The 20,692-nt window shown below is 34.1% G+C and overlaps 4 protein-coding genes across 4 annotated transcripts; 1 reads left to right on the top strand and 3 right to left on the bottom strand.

Moving 5' to 3' along the window:
• Positions 1 to 121: 121 nt before the first annotated feature.
• On the bottom strand, positions 122 to 3,980 carry LOC125051286 (cuticle protein 19-like). Its single transcript, XM_047651499.1, has 4 exons — positions 3,969 to 3,980; positions 3,720 to 3,881; positions 780 to 946; positions 122 to 216 (listed from the first exon to the last, which is right to left on the bottom strand). Exons 1-4 carry the CDS (start codon positions 3,978 to 3,980, stop codon positions 150 to 152), a joined length of 408 nt encoding a protein of 135 aa, XP_047507455.1. The 3' UTR covers positions 122 to 149.
• A 4,259-nt stretch (positions 3,981 to 8,239) lies between these two features.
• On the top strand, positions 8,240 to 9,702 carry LOC125051017 (G-box-binding factor-like). Its single transcript, XM_047651140.1, has 4 exons — positions 8,240 to 8,360; positions 8,433 to 8,873; positions 8,997 to 9,163; positions 9,551 to 9,702. Exons 1-4 carry the CDS (start codon positions 8,304 to 8,306, stop codon positions 9,618 to 9,620), a joined length of 735 nt encoding a protein of 244 aa, XP_047507096.1. The 5' UTR covers positions 8,240 to 8,303; the 3' UTR covers positions 9,621 to 9,702.
• Positions 9,703 to 11,236: 1,534 nt separating this feature from the next.
• Positions 11,237 to 12,589, bottom strand: LOC125051014 (cuticle protein 18.6-like). Its single transcript, XM_047651135.1, has 4 exons — positions 12,479 to 12,589; positions 11,957 to 12,370; positions 11,721 to 11,887; positions 11,237 to 11,511 (listed from the first exon to the last, which is right to left on the bottom strand). Exons 1-4 carry the CDS (start codon positions 12,488 to 12,490, stop codon positions 11,280 to 11,282), a joined length of 825 nt encoding a protein of 274 aa, XP_047507091.1. The 5' UTR covers positions 12,491 to 12,589; the 3' UTR covers positions 11,237 to 11,279.
• Positions 12,590 to 12,684: 95 nt separating this feature from the next.
• Positions 12,685 to 15,183, bottom strand: LOC125051025 (larval cuticle protein A2B-like). Its single transcript, XM_047651148.1, has 5 exons — positions 15,094 to 15,183; positions 14,716 to 14,878; positions 14,472 to 14,548; positions 13,598 to 13,764; positions 12,685 to 13,078 (listed from the first exon to the last, which is right to left on the bottom strand). Exons 1-5 carry the CDS (start codon positions 15,103 to 15,105, stop codon positions 12,967 to 12,969), a joined length of 531 nt encoding a protein of 176 aa, XP_047507104.1. The 5' UTR covers positions 15,106 to 15,183; the 3' UTR covers positions 12,685 to 12,966.
• Between the last annotated feature and the right edge of the window lie 5,509 nt (positions 15,184 to 20,692).

Raw genomic sequence — 20,692 nt, 5'->3', positions numbered from 1 at the left:
ATAAATTGTAGTATAATACGTTAATTACATTTTGTGATTATAAAATAATACAAGTTAATTATTCTCAACCTTTAATAGATTTCAAAATCCAACAAATTGTACAAAATATATAAAAATATCACAGCAGTTTTGGTAAACAATACTTAGAGTTAGTAATGTCCGTCGTGTTGTTTTGGTACAACATGATGAGTGCCATACTTGACATCAGCGTGGAAACTGTAAAAAAGAATAATATTAGTATGTGTTTTAATATTTCGTTTGTTAAAACAATGTAAGTAACATTTGAGTAATGGCAGAGTGTATAATTATGGGCCTTTGCTCTAATCTGTGGTTTCAACTCTATAAAAAATCAGTGGCGCAACAAACTTTTAAGTCTGTTTGATGATCATTTGTCGACCTAATTGGCTTATAGGTGATCAGTCTCCTGAGCCTAACACGCGTCGTTTTTGGGTCTAAGGCAAGCCTCACGGTGTTTTCCTACACGAGCGAGTGTTTAATGCGCACATAGAAAGAAAATCCATTGGTGCACAGCCGGGTATCGAACCTACGACCTCAGTGATGAGAGTCGCACGCCGAAGCCACTAGGCCAACACTGTGCTGGTTTTAACTACTTCTATAGCAAAGTTTAATATATCTGAAGTTATAAGAAAGTGGAAAAGCGTAGTCCCACGAACGTGTGTTGAGATAGTTTATTGGAAAACTTTTGATATCATTTTAATGTATATGTAAATATAAATTTTTAGACATACAGCGATGGTATTAATATGACATATAGTTACCCAGTGTGTTTGTCTCCGTGGTAGTGTACAACTCTCTCAGAGCCATCGGGCTGGTGCAGAGCATACACTCCCTTCACCACATCACCATCACGCACCTCGTGCTGGGACTTGATATCTCCAGTGTGGTGGTCTTCTACTTTGTAGTCGAACGCATATTTTGGGTATGCCTGGAAATGAAAAGAAATATTTACTATTCATGTTTTAAATAATTTTATCTGTTTTAAGTATTAATTTGCAAGATCTACTGCAACGTGAAAACTTAAAATAATTTACAATCAGAGAAAGGCTACATTTTCTAAAGTTTCTTCTACAAAGTTATTGATAACTCCTGGCCCCTAATAATAAAATTATTTGAATGATGTGTTCAAAGCCTGAAGCTATCCCTATAAAATTGTTATAACGCCTAGACGGATTCTGAGCGATTATTGTTTCTGAGGCTAGCTTATAAAATACCCTTATAAAATTGTTATGACGATTGTAAGCTTAGGATGGATTCTGCGGCGATTATTGTTTCGGAGGCTTTTCCATGTTTATATGGAAATCATTATCTTAATATACTTGAATCTTCTGGTATTTACCAGAGCCCTTATTGTCACTTCCAATTATTAATAGCCATAACGACAACGATATCGATCCTAATAACGAGTTTTTGTTTCGCGTAATTCAATTGTGAGCAAACTACATTGAACTTGCATACATAAACGTCGGGGTCGGTATTGCTATTGAAGTTACAAAAGGAAAGAGAAGAGCGCAGAGCTGGAGAAACTTAGACCACAACAAGTTCATTCCTAAAAGTATACTACAGTAAAATACACACCTTACCCTACTGGCCGGGATACTTCCACTAGACCTCCGTATTCAAGAAGCCGCTGCCTTATACGAGATAAGAAGGGGGGTCAGCACGGAAATACTGGAGGGCGAAGAATTAGAGAGGAGAGTGAAATACGTAGATCTCCCACACCCGGCGAAACAAACAAAACTGGACTACAAGATGCTCACCAATCCGGAAGAAATCGAAGGACACGGCGGCACACAAATCTATACGGACGGCAGCAAAACAAGTATAGGAGTGGGTGCCGCTTGGACGGAATGGAAAGATGGAATGGAAATAAATAGCAAGATGATTAAGATGGCGCCCCACTGCACAGTTTTTCAAGCTGAATTGACGGCACTACGAAACGCGACTAGCCACATAAATAAAAATAAGCGTGACGCTAAAATATACAGTGATTCTAGGTCAGCATTAGATGCTATTGTAAGTGGACGATCTCTCGATCCCCAGGTAGCCGAGATCCGCCGGAGCCTGGAAGAGTGCCGCAAAAGAGGAACTCATATAAGCCTCTTCTGGGTAAAGGCGCACGTTGGTACGCCAGGGAACGAGAGGGCGGACACGTTAGCAAAAGAAGCGGCGGAAAGACTAAGGTCAAAACCTGAATACGCCGCATACCCCCTGTCATATGTAAAACATCAGATAAGGCAAAAGACTCTAGATGTATGGAATGAACGCTACCTGGGGGGTGAAACAGCTGGAACTACAAAATTATTTATCGCAAATGTTAGAACTGCGTACAAATTAATAAAAGAGAAGCGTTTCACACCCCGGATGGCGCAAATTCTTACAGGGCACGGAGCCTTTGCACATTACCTTCATAGGTTTAAAATTAGGACAAGCCCAGCATGTGAGTGCGGCGATGAAGAACAAACAGTAGAACATGTGCTCATACATTGCCCTATTTTCGCATCGTCCAGGCACGACCTGGAGCAACAAATGCAGATGACTGTAGACCGTAACGGCCTACAGGACATGTTAATAAAGCACAGATCGTGCCTGGAACGGTTCTGCGAAAAAATTGTGGAATATATAAAGGCGGCAAACAAAACCCCAAGAACGGGTCTCGCGAGGAATTGCGTCCCGGCTCGCCCATGAATATTGTTAACAAAAATATTACAGATGTAGCCGGGGCGTCTTTCGCGAGACGTGTGATGTGCAAAGGTCCCTGGACACAATGGCAGGGGAGTAGAAAAGTGATATATTATAAAAAAAAAAAAAAAAAAAAAAAAAATACACACCTTACATAGTTCTTAGTTGAAATAAAAAAAAATACTTGCCTTAATTTTTTTTAATGTAGACCTAATTTTATTTATACTCTTGGCTCCTAGATATGGTAATGTTAAAGTTTCATATAATCAAAGTAGAGCAATGATAATTTACTGTAATCCTATCTCGTCGAGAATATTACTGACTATATTTTTTTTTTCCTACAATAAAGTTCACAAAAGCGTGACTTTACTTTACATGAATTACAATCTAGCCTATACAATAATTATGGCTGATAATATTATGTTGACTTAATTTTTTACAATACTAATGAATAGCTTAAACTAAGGTAATGTTCATTAACGGTCTTAGTGTTCTATAATGTATTGAGACTATGTCAGTGTGTCCGAGATACCGCACTTGCACTTATATTCACTACAAATGGTTTATTAACTCAAAAGGCTTAGTTCTCTTTACACCCCGACTTATTTATGTACCGACTTAATATATAAAATTCTCGTGTCACAATGTTCGTTCCCATACTCCTCCGAAACGGCTCGACCGATTCTTATGAAACTTTTTGTGCAAATTCAGTAAGTCTGAGAATCGGCTATATTTCAAACCCCTAAGTGATAAGGGGGGTCAAGCCCAATTTTTTTTTATACAAAATAGTTGTTTTTATGATACAGCATACAAAAAAACATACCACCCCTAATTTTCACCCCTCTACGATCAACCCCTTTTTTATTATAGTAGATAGTTAATTTTATTGAACTAGAAAAGAGGTTTCCTACAAATAATATACACGGCAAAACGTTTGCCAGGCCAGCTAGTATAAATAAGTTTTTGTCTTTCTCTTTAAGAATCCTTTAAAAACAAACCAGCATTTAAACAATACTCACGTGGTAGTCAACCGTGTCATAATGTCCCTTGCCGTGATCGTATCCCTTTACATGAACCACTTCAGCTGGGCCGTCGTGTCTCGAAATATGCTGCGAGGAGTATGCTGGTGCATGACCATGCGCATAGCATGCCGTCACAGATACCAGAGCAGCGAGGATTATCTGAAATATTGATTATTATGTTACAGATATTTAACAGGTTTAGCGAATTGATTTGATTAATTGATGAAATACAACAAAACATTATACCTTGGAAAACATTTTAGTTAATTTCAACGTCAAAGTCAACTATGAACTGATGCAGTTGACATAGAATTTGTCTTTTATATTAATAACAAAGTATCAATCAAGGTGATATTGATTTCACTAATGTTTACTCTTGCATTCTTAACTAGTGATTGCTCCGGCTTGAACAATTCGTTACAAGCACGGCTTGAATAGCCTAAAGTTGCCTATTATTTTTTTTCAAAAAAACATTAGACAACAAAGAATTTTTTAACATAAATTTAATTACTGTCGTTTTTTGTTTACCATTTTATATAAATGTGTTTTATGTATATACTTTATATCTGAAGGTCGTGTTAGTGGCACCACAAAACTTCCTCCACTCTTTCCTGTCTTCGGCAAGCCTCAGAGCCAGGGTAATAGTAAGACCTGTAATGGCCTTTACTTGATCAGTCCAGCGAGTAGATTCTTCTTCTGTATACAAGGATTATTTATGGCCTACTTACTATCTCTGTAGAGAAAGATTATTAACTTCTGTAAAGTTTGCTCGAATTACAAATTATAGGTGGGTGTTGAATAAATATTAAAAAATTATTTATTCACACATATTATATCTATTATAACCTTATAGGATACCTAAAATATTTGAAAAACCGCAGCTGCCAGGACTTCACCATTAAGTTTTCCTGCTAAATAGTTATAAAAATATTATATAATTATTATTTTATGTACAGACTATAAAACCTTTTGATCTGAAGACAAATAACTGCTTTATTTCATTAATGAAAATATAGATTGACTGTAGCTACGTACACTTATTGAGTATATTTTGTAAATGTAACAATGACGAAAAATTTGCAACTAACATTGTATGACGTTGCAAAACACGTCGCCAACATTCATTTAGGCAAGAGTTAATAACTAATTTTAAGGTAACAATATCACTGAGATTGATTATTATAAAATTGAATAAAATCTTTGGTACCTATTACAAAAGCTCTTGGAGTATAAAGCCCCGTAGTCCTCAACTTGAACAACACAGACCTATGCGTTACTAGAGAATTTTTCGTTTTCAGACTCTTCCTACAGTAGTTACTGGCACATTAAAAACCGCCCTCGCGGCAAAGCCAAGATCCTTACTTCGTACTTTGCTCACTCCAGTGAGCTTTCATCCTGCCCTGCGATTAATCACCCAGCGTCCAGATGATGCCCGAGTCTCACAGGAGACGCCCTAGCGCTCGTCGCGGGAAAAGAGCCTATTCCAGCCGAGCCACGTTCGCCAAACAGCTCCTACTGAGCTGTCAATGCCATTCAGACCAACAGCAAGATTCCATTAAAAAAACACTCTCTCATAATCATCTCTGGAATTGTCATTAAATAGTTATTTGAAGTTAAGTAGAACTTATCTTCCTTTCTATATGCTAAATATTTTAGCCTCTGGTACGAGTTTTTACAAAAGTTTAAAACAATATCAATACTTTGAAGTATTAACATTATGGGGTCAATGAATTGTCGCGTAGTTATTGAGAACGACATGGCAATGACATGGTTAGTTTTTGTACATCTCAATTGAATTTTTTTGTGGACAGTACCCCAGAGCTGGTTTTTGCATAGCGTATTTGCGGAGGAGAGAATGTATTCGAGAATTTAAATAAAATGCTTATTTGCTTTATATATTAGTAATTGGTGATGAAATAACATTGTTATAATTTCGACAAAGACCCGTTGGAGCACGCATGCCTCAGATTTATATATTTTTACGGAGAAGTTGTTTGTGGCTACTAACTCGAAATAATAGTTATTTTGCGATCAAACCCAAAACCTCCTTAAATTACATTATATAATTTGTACAAAATGGTTTTTACGAGATTTTAAGTAATAAATTTAGTTATTTACATTATTATATTTTCAGTTATAATACCACAAGAGCTTCAAAATTATCGGGTATTTCCCGATAGGTTCGTTGCAAACAAATATAGTACGACTTATAGTCGTCATGACGACTATATTTTTTTGCAGGGAACCTTGAGGGAAATGCCCGATAATTTTGAAGCTCGTGTGGTATTCGGGGGATTATTTTTCCGACCCAAATGTCGGCCAATAGAATTGCACCATGAGACGAAATGTACAGTTAACAAATAAGAATTTCATAATGAATAAAACAACTACTTAATACTTTTCTTGAAGCAACGACCAGAGAAAATTTTCACAAAAAATTATCAGTATAATACCATGTAGGTTGTACCACGTGACGTCGAATGGTGCAATTCTATTGGCCGATATTTGGGTCGGAAAAATAATCCACGTAATCAGTATCAGTATAAGCATATTATTATATCGATATAAAATAATTGCAAAATATTTTTTTTAATGTGTATAGAATTTTGACTACTAAATTGATACAATAAAAACTTCATTAGCACAATGTTTTTTCACTGTCTCCGAAAATTTAATGTTACTGAACGGTCAAATGGAAGAGTTACCATACGACGTAAGATGTGGTCTGAATTTATTCACACAATCAAGGCATAAAAAATGCTAAGTACTTTCTAAGTATATTCTAAACGGTTAGCGTCGTTTATTATTGTAACGTTTATTTAATTCAAAATTCACAGTGTATCTTCCGCTGTATTTAGATAGAAAACTAGATTTCAATCGGATCTGAATACTAATAGTGAGCACTAAAGCCTGGGGCTTTGCATTTTGCACGTCGGAAAATATTACGCAATTTCTAAATGACGTTTCTTAATTGTCTAAAAAGTCATACAAATTTAGTCAAAACTACTTTAACAGATATAAACGCAGTAAAGCACTCGAAACGTCCTTGTATGTTAATAAATAAATATATGGTGCTTCATTTCACCCTTCCCCTTCATATGGTGGTTCATTCATTGGTGCCCAGCTGGGGATGAAGCCACTATAATACACTGTTCTGTTAAAAATGCAATTAATTTCTTACCCGCAATTAAGTTTTCTTTAGTCAAATGACACGAAACAAACACATTTACAAAAATATACATTATACATCAATTATATAATGTAAAACACATACATTTTATAATAACAAAAACAGTTATATTCAAACAAATCTGACTTATTATAAGCGAAAATGTGACGGCGCGAAAATTAAATTTTCATGAAACTTTTTAATTTATATCCTAAATCTTTCCACCTAACTTTTAAAAGTATGGATTATGACCGGTACGCAGATAAGCCAAATCAATTTAAGATCATACACATACAGGACTCGCATTTTCTTTGAACTTGTATAGCTCTCTTCTTTAAATAAATAAATTACGTTCCCGCCAGGTGCTACATCAGACGTTGACAAATAAAATCACTTCCTGACGATGCCTGTATATTGTGTAGTTTAGTAGTTAAGAGTATTTTTAAATAACTTTTAATTTTCTTAACTTAAATCCTTTCCTATCTAATTCCCACATTTGTGACCACTAGTGAGTTAATTGTGTTATTTTTTAAAAGTCAATCAATAGTTAATCGTCCAAATCTTAAATGAAATATTGCTTACAGATTAAACTTTAGACTGAAGCTAATTTATAGGAAATAAATTAACTAAAGCATTGTGTTTACTTTCTATTTGAAATGTAATGGCTAATAGAATTTATGCCTTACAAAAACAACTGCTACATTTAAGATTAATTCTTAATTGTGTGTTGGTTTGCAAAAATTTATGTAACTTAGTGGGAATATGTATTTAAATTTAAATAAAATATATAAAAGTAATATTACATAAGCATTAAGCATAATTAATTATTATTTTTAAGTACGTAATATTAGGGAAAAATTATATTTTATTTCTTAGAAAAGTACGTATATGCTGGATGAATTTTTTTTTGTATTAAAACACATTAACTTCCTTGTTAGTATGACTTCTTAATCATCATTACAATCAAAGGTCTTTACTTAAAAGACATCAATTTCAACCAATACTTAATAGAAAAAAAGCTTCAGTTAATATAAATAACATAGTATATAGTTACATATAACATAGTACATACTATGTTATTATTTGTATATTTGTCATTATAAAGCCTACAGTAATGTAATACAATAGTTTAATGCGTTCAGTAATCATCGTTACGTTAAAAGATCAAAAATAAAGTTGTTAAAAAAAAAGGTTAATTTAGTTCAATTCCACAGGAAATGAACTTAATTGCAATTCATTTAATTATAAGGATCATTGTTCAGAACATCCGCTGTACAACCTTCACATTGATTACGTAAATTACGTCATGTAGACTCAAAGCGTGCTGCGGGTTACAAATTTGACGCCCCAAGCAGTAAGATTGATACAATTCTCTCTCGTAACGTCTCCACTATATATTGAGGTTTATACCTATGCTAATTCAACAGTTTCACTGCCGAGGTCTTAGTAGAAGGTTCAAAATGTTCAAAGTACGTCTAAATCTTTTCAAATAATTTAATTAATATTTTAAAAATAAATCTAACCTATTATATTTATTACAGATCTTAGTTGTTTCGTCAATTATTGCGGCCTGTATCGCCCAGGAACATGGTTACAAATATAGGCCAGTACACGCAGAGTATAGATACCCTCAACATGCCAATGAACCGGCACCGATACGCGAAGAAGCACATGCAGAACATGGCCATCCACTTTCCTCACAGAGCGTTGTGCACTATCCAGCTGTGACAGAAGAATCTCAATCACAGGAAGCCTATGAATACGTGACACCGGAACCAGTATACAAACAGTATTACCAGGCTAATGAACACGCACAGGAAGCCCACAAAAGCGTTCACGCTCACTATCCAGCACCCCAGCACCAGCAACAGATCAAATACGTTCATGTCCCCGTTCAACAGTACCATGCCCAGGAGGAACATGAAACACCGGTCTACCATCAAACCCAAGCCCATTCTCACGACGAGCCTATCGACTATTACGTAAGTCTGATTCGTTATTTCGTATACGGATATCCGCCTCTCATTTAAAACTTTCCATTCATTTCATTCGGATCACACTTCATCTATTTTAATACCAAATTAGATTATCGTATCTATTTACAGGCTTACCCGAAGTATCAGTATGAGTACAAAGTAGAGGACCCTCATACTGGAGACAATAAGTTCCAACATGAGGTGAGAGATGGCGACAGTGTCAAGGGAGTTTATTCTCTTCACGAAGCTGACGGGTCTGTGAGAACCGTCGAATACAGCTCAGACAAACATCATGGGTAAGAAAATTATTTAAATAAAATAATTACGATTATAAACGGGAATTCATTATTGTTATACGAGTATATAACTAGACGTTTCGAGGGGTTTTCAGTAATTGAATTTATGATTGGAACCCATTAAAGTAAACCAAAGATTTATTTATATTTCTAAGAAAATAAAAACACGTAATAAGGATTTTCTTAAATTCAATAATACAATTTGTCAATATTGTTAAATTAATAATAAAAATATATTATACCAATTTTAATAATCCGTGCACCAGATATGAAACACCGTATCATTGAAATGCTTATATAATAATTATAAGCACGTTTAAAAAATAATTTTATGAATGCAAAAAGGTATTGCAAGATTATTATATCATATTTTTTATGTCATTTCAGATTTAATGCAGTTGTGAAACACTCGGCTCCAGGTCAACATGTCCACATCGAAACTCATCATCAGAACTGATATTTTTAGTTATAAGTGTTTTGCCTATTATTTAATTGTTGATACATGTGTAATTTATTAGATCTTTAATATAGAGCATATATAATAAATTTGGGTCTATTATTTCAACTCAATTATTAAAAAAAATTGTTTAATATATAAAGAGTACCTATGTACATATACAGATATTATTACACAAATATTATTTGAAATAACAATACGCTGGAAAAAAAACGAGAAATGTATGTTACTATGTAATTAACCATTTAGTTCATTTGATTTTTCTATTAATATATCTTTACAATATAAATATAAAAACGGCCGTGGTAGTAAAGAGTTTCATAAGTTCACTATAGATCTAATCAGAATATTATTTACTTATTAAATAAGACTATTATACTTTCTTAATTCACTCACTAACTAAACGAGATTAAGTTATAGACTTATGTACAAGGCTGTACATTTTGGTCCCTCAAATTTTCTTTATTTTATAAGCGTAGCGATTAGCTAAATCTTTGGAGTAACGCCCCAAGAGTAAAGCCAAACGTAGGCACTCTCTTCAGCATTCATTAGCAAAGCATAGCATTTCAATTCATTTATTTCATTATTTCATTATTTATTCTTTTGTTGTATGCGAGTGATAACCGCATTCAAATAGACCATTGTTTTTTAAATCTTAATTTAAAAAACGTTTATACGAAATCAAACTTTTATTCAAGATTGATAACGCATTTTGAAACAAATTTCAATTCACGTACTTGTTGATTGATAAAGAAAAAGTCTACTTCAATCAAAATAATTGACTTTATATAACTTGAACAAATATAATTTCAAGTTCGAATTGCACAAATCATTAGTGAACTTATAAAACTAATCGTCAAACATGTAAAACATACGCATAATTCGTTGCGTATGTTTTCACAAATTAATTAAAGGAATGTGGTGAAAGGAGAAGACGCGGAAGCCGATACAGTCCAACGAGGTTAACGTACACGAGACCGTATTTTACAAACCGCGCTGACGCATACGTCACTCTATGCAGAATTTCTTACAGTTAGATAAGTGGTGCTTAGTTTCGCCAAAGGCGTGACGCGTTCAAAATCACTAGGTTTATCGTAGTAATAGGATATCTATACTAATATTATAAAGAGGAAAGATTTGTATGTATGAATGTTTGTAACAAATTGGCTTAAAAATTATTGGACCGAGTTTAAAAATTATTTCACCATTTGAATGCTACATTATCACTAATTAATATAGGCTGTTTTAATTGCAAGAAAAATGTCAGGATCCCTACTAAAATTACAATAATGTTACCCAATGTGTAAAAAAATGCCTATAAAATATCTTTCATCGCATGCGCTGCGAAAACGATTGATGATAGAACAAGAAAATGTTCCACAATATTAAAGAACATATCAATATCTACAAAAAAATGTTTTAAAAATAAATTTCCACCCGTGAGAAGCCGGGACAGACGGTCAGTAATAATGCTTCTACTAAGAAAAAGAAGTAAACAAAAAATGCAAGGTCTATATGAAAAAAACATATTAAACAATTTTCTAACGCATCACACGTATGTGTGTATTATATCATGTAATAGCCGATATGGACGCAAAGAAATAAAAGATAAAAAATAATATCACAAGACTAGATTTATTGAAATTATTATGCTAAATATTAATGGTAGGAGGAATATTGAGCGATGGGCGCGGAATGAGCAGAATGAGAGCTTATTGGTGTGACATGAGTATATAGAGGGGCAGCATGAGTGAGAACTGGGGCAGCGTGTGAGATAATGGGAGCAGCATGGGAAATGACTGGCGCAGAATGAGAAATGATAGGAGATGCATGAGAGACAACTGGAGTAGCATGTCTGGATGGCTGAGAGTTTTGGACTTGAGCGTTAAATCTGAAAAAAATATTAGTATGTTAAGAAAATGTAACAGTGCCAATATTTAGAAATGAAAATAATAAGAGACTTACAGAGAATAAATGAGAAAAAACTTATAAGACATTCACGTAATGAAACGGTATAATTGTCTCACAATTGTTATTTTATGATGAAAATATGAATCTTTAAAAGTACAGAAGTGTTCACCAAGCTTAAAAAAAACATACCCGCTGTGTGCATCGGCGTTGTAATGTACTGTTCTCACGGAGCCATCAGCTTCATGAAGACTGTAAGAGCCAGTGACGCGGTCGCCATCACGGGACTCGTGCTGAGACTTAATATCACCAGTATGAGGGTCGTTCACGCCGTATGAAAATTCGTATCTTGGGTAGCTCTGGAAGAAGATATATTTAAATTACTTGCCTTGTAAAATTAGATAAATCCTTTAAAATTGATAACTCACGTTATATTCCTGGTGACCCTGTGCGTATTGCTGGTTGTAAAGACCAGATCCATGTTGAAGAGTCAGAACAGGGGAAGCGTAGGCGCGAGTAGGAATGGCATGTTGGGCAATTGGTGCAGCGTGAGTAATGTAAGGGGAAGAATGAGAAATGATAGGTGAATGAGATGAAATGACAGGGGCTGAGTGAGAAATGAGAGGGGCAGAATGAGAAAATATGGGAGAGGCGTGTTGTACAGTTAAAGCAGATTGAAGGGGGGCAGATTGGTATACTGGAGCGCTGACCGCTATTGGTTGGTTATATCTGTGGCTTTGCGAATTGTCATGACGAATTATTGATTGAGAGGATGTTGCTTGTCCATACGAATAGTGGTCTTGTGCGTTTACTGCAATGAATGCAGCGGCGAGAAGAAACACCTGTAAAGTTATTTTTAGAATTACAAGCTTATTTTGTTTCACAGAACATCAAATTAGTTTAAAATGAAAACTATTCCCAGAACTCAATTTAAAAAAAATATTACTTACTTTCGATATCATGTTGTGTTCTTGATAATTGCTGAAGGATTTCGAAGGAGAACTGATACCGTTTTAAAAAGCCCTGAGCTTTTATATTATTCATTTATGGCGATATTACATAGTCCTCACGTAATGTAGGGTAAGAAACGGGTTTTGTTTTTGAGATAGTTGCTTCAAAGGTTTTGAATGCACTTTTCGAGACAAAAACGAAAGTATGTATGAAAAAAATATATTTAACATCGAGTATTAACCGGATTCCCTCAGCACCTCGTAGGCATTGTCTAACGTTTCATAAAATGTATAACAATGAAAAACATGAAAGCTTACAAACTACTAGAAAATATAATACAATAGTCAAGACTCGAATGGAGCGATATGACTTTGGGCCTGCGTCCCAGAAGATACACCTTATGAAACGCTGTGCCTTTAAGCGTTCGTTGTACCATAACCAAGCATACATTTATCGTTAGAAGCTTATCCTAAGTAGATTAAGTCGTCTATCCATGAATAAGACCGCCATGCCCGGCTAATCCGAGGGGAGCGTGCGCTACAGCGACGGCTGGGCCGGGATGCGCTGCGTGTCCTTGCCTGCTCACCACCGCGTTGAATCTGGAATGACATATTATTTATCATTGAGTTTAGAGCAGCTTAATAATCCAGTTTTTTTCACGTACATGCTTTTACGAAAGAGTTAATAGAAAAATTACTAAACATGCTTCTAGGCTATTTTTGTGGCTATATTTTTTTTTAATTTCGTCGTATGTAAGACACTAACAATTAATGTTAACCGACTAAAAAGTATTTTTCTTAGTACACCGTGTATTGTTTAATGATTATTATAATTATGTACATTAGCTCCAGGTAATTCTTATACTTGAAACAGGTAAAAACGTGTTTTTTGAAGACTCATAAAAAATATTCATATTAAGTTTTTGTTCTAATTCAAACACAAGTAAATGTAAATCAGATTTTTCGCCTCTTTTACAAAATGTAGTAATATTTTTACTTAAATGTTATAAACAATTGAAAATAGTAAATTTACTGTCGACTCATTTACGAATGTCCCCTTTGGTACACTCTTTTGTATCAAAAGCCTATAGGATTGTAGGAGATATTTTTTGGACTCACCCGTTGTGGTCATCAGCGGAGTAGTTGACAGTGCGGATGGTACCATCAGGCTCGACTAGCTGGTACTGGCCCTTGACTACGTCTCCATCCCGTGATTCCCATTGGCTCTTCTGGTCACCAGTGTGGCCGTCGGCAACACCGTAATTGAATTGGTAGCGGGGGTGGGCCTGTGACATGTGTCAAATTTTTTATTTGAAATGTTACATTTTGTATCTTTTTTTCCTTCGCGATTGTTTGAGAAACATCCGATTAAACCAAATACTTACTTACTAAAGAACGTGGTAGAACAAGATACCGATGGCAATATACGTACTAAATATCCCACCAATCTACGATTTTTATAGTGGTACGAAATGTAACGTGTTATTAATTTAAAGTTATAAAGTAATTTATTTCACCTATGCATTTTTTTTCATGTACCAGGAGGCAAATGGGCAGGAGGCTCACCTGACGTTAAGTGATACCGCCACCAATTGACACTCACATTACCAGAAGGCTGGCAAATGCGTTGCTGGCCTTTACGAATTGCTACGCTCTTTTCTTGAAAGACCCTAAGTTGAATTGGTTCGGAAATACTTTAGTCCAGCTGGTTCCACATAGTTGTGTTCGGCACAAACTGCCTAAAACGATCAGTTGTGGAATGACCTATATCGAGGTGATACAGATCATATTTTGTATTCAGCCTTGAAGTCCGATGATGCACCTCAGCTGCAGGTATTAGTGCGAACAATAGGGCATAGGATAAAAATATTAGTTTGATAAAGTTTCACGATAAGGCCCACAGCTTTCAGCCTGATATGGTCCCCATTTTAAATATTAGTAGTCATATAATTCTAATGGTTTCTGTTGACATTAGTTAGTAAAGAATACATACATATACTTCAACAGGGGCAACGGCGTGGGCCAAAGGTGCATGGACGTACGGCGCATGCGCAACCACTGCTCCGTGACCTGTAACCGACCTTGAAAATAGGTAAGGCAGGTAAACTAGACACATCGTTGTCCATCCAATATAATTAGTTATTTAAATATTGATCAGTGAAGCTGCAATCAATTTATATTTATACATGAATGTCTGACTATTAAATGTCAGATAATATGGCTCATTCTTATCATACCTAGACCTAGACCATAGCCAAGACCACCATATCCATAAGCTGGTGCAGCAGCTACAGCTGGTGCTGGGTGACCCAACACAATGCTCTGAGAGGAGATGGCGCCATGAGGGGCAGCTATCAAACCTCCTTGCGCCACCACCAACAGCGCACATGCAACTATGGCCTGAAAAAAATAATAATTTGTTTACTGCTTACAAAGTTCGTTAAGCTGTTTGAACCAGGTTCGATTTTTGTGAGAAACAATTAGGTATTGTTTTGGATTGGAACTTATCAGAGTTATTCAAGATATAATAAATTTGTTTTTTAAGGTTCACTTAAGGTAACAAAATGTTTATAGAATTAATATAAGATATCATATAAAAATCTTTTATACGCTACCTTCGCAAACATTTTGTTTTTCTAACTTAGACGTTGATCTAGAAAGCTAGGACTCGATATGTGCCTAAATGTCTGATAACTGGCCCTTATATACTAGACTAGATTAGTGCTATATGTACCTATGTATGTTTATAGGTACGTACCTTGGATCGCCAATGGTATAATAGTTTCAAATGCTGGGCCGCTGGCTAACCATTAGATTTAATGGATATGGTCAAATTTAATATTATTTATATTAAACAAAAGACAAAACCGTGTTAAATATAAATGAATAATAATATTATGTAAGGAGTTTCTGAAGTAATAACTTTGTAATAAAAAATATCACAAATCATTTTAACTTCAACAGTTAATTGTAAAGGTACATATTTTTGTGATTGCTATTTTTATCATTCCTCCTTTGTAGATATGTCCGATAGCGACTTCTCTAAAAGAATACCAAGCTTGTTCTGTACAAAACTCTACTGCGACCAGTGCTCACTTATGGTTCTGAATCCTGGCCCCTTAGCAAGAAAGACGAGATTTCTACTCTTCTTTTCGAGCGGAAGATTCTTCGAAAAATCTCTGGTGGATGAAAGAATGTTTGGATAGCTATAACGAAGAACTTTATACCATCCTTGACGACGCCAACTTCGTCCAATTCAAAAAGTGGTTGGGACATGTGCACCGAATGCCAGACGACAGAACCTCAAGGTCCTTACTGAACTCACAAGCCGGTGGCAAGAGAAAACACGGTAGACCGAGGCTGCGTTGGGGGGATGGACTGTTCAAGGACCTCGAAACAATAGGGATGCGAAGTTGGACGCTGGAAGCACTGTATAGATTTCGATGGCGAAGTGTACTTGAGGTGGCTAATGTCCACAAGGTGCTGTATATATATATATAGTTAAAACGACCATAGCCATATCCACGCTATGTTCAACGTGTGGACAATTTAGCCAAGAATTACTTTTCATATTGTCCAACACATACACGAAAACAGAATTCTGAATAAATTAAACCTATAGTTGCCGTCAACTAGCTTTTTGCTCGCATTTATTGTCTTGAGTTTATTTATTGCAGTTTTAAAAGCCAATTAATTTCCACACTTGATAAGGTATTAAGACACAAAACCAGGTTAGAGTTGAGTGATTAATGTTTTAGTGTATTACAAATTATGAAATGGATATTGTACTTATTTCCAACACACAAATATATAGTACATATTTAGAATATTCTTAACCTACATAGTAATAAAATTTATAAATATAAAATTAAAACAAAATTAAAATGATTTCTCCCTGTGGCATCTGTGTACCTTAAATCCTAGCAGCATTTATTTTATTTTTTCTCGGTGTTTTGCGAAAAGAGTATTTTTGGTACGTAAAAAAGAACACCAGTAGGCATGGAACAGAAGACTTATTACATAAAAATACAGCAATTACACGACACAAAAAAGAATATAAGATAAAGGAATATTAAGTAACAATAACAATGGATAATAAATAGAAGTAATTTAACAAATAACACAAAAATATACACACAATTTATTATATTATTCTCATTCAGTAAATAAATTAAATTATTCTCTGTGTGAAAAATAAAGAAGAGATTCACTATGCAGTAGGATTAAGGTCAAATACTATATTTAAAATTAGTTTAAAAAGTTGATAACATTGTTTAAGTTTCATAGTTAGGTCAAAATTAAATAAACTTAATTATTCAAAACTAAATTGAAATCGTGTTCAATTATTTAATTGATTTTACAACTTCCAGCCCAGTTTTAGATACGGGAACTAAATATAAAATGTATTAGTGAAAGATCAAAACAACATATAACAAGACAAAACTTCTCTTTAATTTTTTTTATCAAGAATCGAATCCTAGAGTTACAAAGTATTCAGAGCGTTTCTATTAGGGTTATAGTTAGACGTTTACGAAATGATCTGTTGCATAAGTTAAATCATAATTAATAACGTTTAATACATAACCCGGAAAGTCATAAATTAATTTCGAATTCAAATTTATTTGCAAGTTCTCAATCATAATATTATAAATGAGAAAGTTTGTCTGTGTATATACTTAAACTCTGTACTAAGGTTCCGTTTGAAGCAAATAGTAGATGATTTAACTATTTCTATTTTTATTAAGTTATTGTTTTATCAGGCTAAAGTCTGGGTTTCATACTTAATTTTACACCGACTACATTTCGTGTTCCAGCTCATCGTGTATAATGCTATATCTACAGTGTATGATACATCTTTTCTAAAATACATGACAATTATGGTCAACATATTACAAAAAATAAAAAGATGATAATTACATTACACTTCCAATTTTAGACTTGACTAGTAATATTAGATGAAGTTAAATGTTTTCTGTATTTGTAAAGTGCAGTCCTGCAAACAGATTTGCCGCAATAACCCAACTACCGAACTTTTATAAAATATTCGTATACGTTTACTTAAATGAACGTATGATATTGTTTATACTAAAGGTAAAGCTTTCTATAAAACTTATTTGAGCTGTCAAAAATTTACATTATCGTATTAACATATACAAATTCTTGAAACTCAGGTTAAGTTCCCAGCCTCGTTCTGATTTTTGTACTTTTCCACGGTCGCAAGGAAAATAACCCTCTTATTAAAAAAATTATAAGTCCAATAGTGTCGTATTAACTAAAGTACTCAACTGTCCCTTTTCCTGACAGCGTAACACCATTTGACAGAAAGATACCAAGTATTTTAGCTTTTATGAAGAGGGCACGAAGCTGCCGATGAAACACCAATTGGTAACCAATGTTTATCTTTATTCCAACACAAAAATTACAATATTCTTAACCTACACAGTAATAATAATAATTAAAAATTAATAGAAAATAAAAACAAATTTTAAAAAGTTTGTCCCTGTGGCAGTGTACCTTTACTGCCTAAATACATTTAAGACATCGGTATGTGGGAAAACTAATATATAATAATAGCTATATATTAATTACTTATATAATTACTTTTAAATAATTAAACCCAGGCGACACATATATAATATTATATCATTATAGTCGTTGATTATGAAAAGGTGTCAAATTAATACTAAAACCGGTTATGAAATTGCAAAAGTGTTACACTTGCTCATGACAGGTGCTTTCTGCAATTGATACGTACGTAGTTACTATACGAAAGTGAATTTGTTTCACCTCCAATAAATTGGTGTAGTTTATGTCAGATAATAAAATATGTTACTTATCTTATTTATTTGGTATTCCTACAGCTAATATTTATTATATACTAGCTGACCCGGTAATCGTTGTTTTGCCATATATATTATTTATAATAAAAAATAGGGGTTGATCGTAGAGGGGCGGGGGGGGGAAATTAGGGGTTGTATGTATTTTTTAATGCTGTATCAGAAAAAAAAAATTTTTTTATCTAAAATTTAAAAAATAATAATTTAGGGGTACTACCCTTAACATTTAGGGGGATGAAAAAAAAGATGTTGTCCCATTTTCAGACATACCCAATATGCACACAAAATTTCATGAGAATCGGTAGAGCCGTTTCGGAGGAGTTTAACCACAAACACCGCGACACGAGAATTTTATATATTAGATATATATAGAGATAACAAAAAAAATCATACTAAATATATCCAAAGATATACAAAAAGGTTCAAACATTTCCATAAGGAAAACATCAATAAAAATTATTCAATACACTTAAGTAATATAAAGTAAGAGATAACGAATAAAGATTATTATTATAATATCTGATTCGGTTTTGTTGTATGATGGTGTGAAACAGAGGGTGTGTATGTGTACCTAATAAAAAAAATATTCGCGTTATTTTCTTGATTTGGAGATTTATCGTTAACAATGTGTAGCGTAGAGTATAAACCAATGCGCAGACCATGAAATGAACTGTTATGCCTATATCCGTAAGGTTGTTGCAACATTACGCCGGCCTTGGTCGATATTTTTTATGTACACCGTTTTTTATTAATATTTGAGACTTGATTGACTTTGTGTAAGATTTCGACTGTAGGTTAAGATTTCAAATTTGCTTGTATCGTAGAAAGATCTTTACCGAGCTTTTTTAGGAGTTATTTAACGATAATTGCCTTAAAATTAGTAGTAAATATCATGTTACATTAGCGGCATATTCCATATGCATGTTAAATAAAGGGTTTATTGAGAGCAAAGAGCGACATTTGCACATGTGTATTGCGACAATAGCGGTGTCACGGGCGCGCCCACAAGTGAATGTCGCTTGCGTTGAATAATACATTAAGTACACATTCGTGAGATATTGTGTCGAATTTTATCGTATTTCGCTGATAAAAAGATAAGATTTAGGGCTGGCTTTAATGTAGGTAACCGACAACTTTATTGTTTATGTATTTTAAGCCCTTATTTATTTGAACGCCTATTGTCTGTCTCAATTCTACGACTGCTTTGCTTATTCACTTAGGAACTAAACTGACACGTTTTAATTATTACGTACAAAAAAAATATTGGTTGTTTGTAAAGTAGGTTTACGATCGAGATGTTTACGTGATAACGTCTTATTGGTAATATAAGTTTTTGGGAAGTAAGGAATTAATGAAGATAACAATTTTTTCAAATTTTAAATTACATCTATCGTTTTATTCACACTTTTGATGATAAATTTCGGGTGTAAAATGACAAGTTTACTTATTCGACTATGATATACATTTTTCTTCATACATTCACGGAATGACTGGCAGCGCTCGAGATGAGACGGGAGATCGGTCCGTCTCTCTCTCGTTATACCTGCGATCGCGCTCGTGAGGTTTTGGTGTGACACAAGTTTCTGAACATGTCACCCGACTAAAACGATTTTAAAGACGTTATCACGTCAAAAGCTTTAAATTACATAATTGAATAATATCTCATTTGTGATTCTGATAAGTTTTTTACCGTTATAACGACCTAACTGATAAAAATGTATCAGAAATAAGCCAAACGTCCTTGTCAAGCGAAACGAGAGCAACACTCCCGCTTGTTCCAGTTTCGCAACTTTCACTATCATTGTGAGGTTGCGCAAGCGCTTGTCAAATTTTAATTAGTATTTGTATTTGATGTTTGACTGACGCGATTACTTCTTTAGTACTTAGGCTTTGATAACCAAACGTGTACTCTTTAGTATGAAAGGCTGAGCAGAAAATTTAAAAAATTATCCGTTTTGTGTTCACACAATTGTGATATTTTTATTAATAAATGAATGCTCGGTGCTGTTAACAAATTGTGTCTTATTTACAATAAAAGTGTGATGAACAATTACTCAGTGGACATTTTCAGCAACACCATGGAGTCGTTTCAGAAACCTTGCTGTGTTAAGTTTATTATTATTTTTAGCAATTTCCTTCTCAATTCTAGACAATCACTGCTATCGCGTTGGAGAACTGTATTTTTTTGTCTGCCACAAGAGATTCCAAGTTTTTTTATAAAATTAAAACAATTTTTTTCTATCAAGCGAAGTTATTTATCTTTGATCTTTCAAAATCTTTCATAAACTACCCAACACCACCATATATTATTTCCATTCTCCCTACTTCAAGAAATGATGACGAAAAATGGAAGGAAACAATGTACGTTTTTGGAGTT

The sequence above is a fragment of the Pieris napi genome, chromosome 7 (assembly GCF_905475465.1).
Source record: "Pieris napi chromosome 7, ilPieNapi1.2, whole genome shotgun sequence".
Lineage (NCBI taxonomy): Eukaryota > Metazoa > Arthropoda > Insecta > Lepidoptera > Pieridae > Pieris > Pieris napi.
Note: the sequence above shows the minus strand (reverse complement) of the source record. Positions and strands in the feature narration are given on the sequence as shown.

What these genes read in the sequence shown, in the direction of transcription:
- LOC125051017 (XM_047651140.1), top strand. Translation starts at nt 8,304, where the DNA reads ATGCTAATTCAACAGTTTCACTGCCGAGGTCTTAGTAGAAGGTTCAAA. An exon ending in GAAGGTTCAAAATGTTCAAA is followed by an intron (nt 8,361 to 8,432) that starts GTACGTCTAAAT and finishes TATTTATTACAG; the next exon opens with ATCTTAGTTGTTTCGTCAAT. An exon ending in AGCTCAGACAAACATCATGG is followed by an intron (nt 9,164 to 9,550) that starts GTAAGAAAATTA and finishes ATGTCATTTCAG; the next exon opens with ATTTAATGCAGTTGTGAAAC.
- LOC125051286 (XM_047651499.1), bottom strand. An exon ending in ATGACACGGTTGACTACCAC is followed by an intron (nt 947 to 3,719) that starts GTGAGTATTGTT and finishes TTTCATTTCCAG; the next exon opens with GCATACCCAAAATATGCGTT. An exon ending in CACGGAGACAAACACACTGG is followed by an intron (nt 217 to 779) that starts GTAACTATATGT and finishes TCTTTTTTACAG; the next exon opens with TTTCCACGCTGATGTCAAGT.
- LOC125051025 (XM_047651148.1), bottom strand. An exon ending in TGGCTATGGTCTAGGTCTAG is followed by an intron (nt 14,549 to 14,715) that starts GTATGATAAGAA and finishes GGTCGGTTACAG; the next exon opens with GTCACGGAGCAGTGGTTGCG. An exon ending in TCCGCTGATGACCACAACGG is followed by an intron (nt 13,079 to 13,597) that starts GTGAGTCCAAAA and finishes ATGTCATTCCAG; the next exon opens with ATTCAACGCGGTGGTGAGCA.
- LOC125051014 (XM_047651135.1), bottom strand. An exon ending in AGGGTCACCAGGAATATAAC is followed by an intron (nt 11,888 to 11,956) that starts GTGAGTTATCAA and finishes ATCTTCTTCCAG; the next exon opens with AGCTACCCAAGATACGAATT. An exon ending in AACGCCGATGCACACAGCGG is followed by an intron (nt 11,512 to 11,720) that starts GTATGTTTTTTT and finishes TATTTTTTTCAG; the next exon opens with ATTTAACGCTCAAGTCCAAA.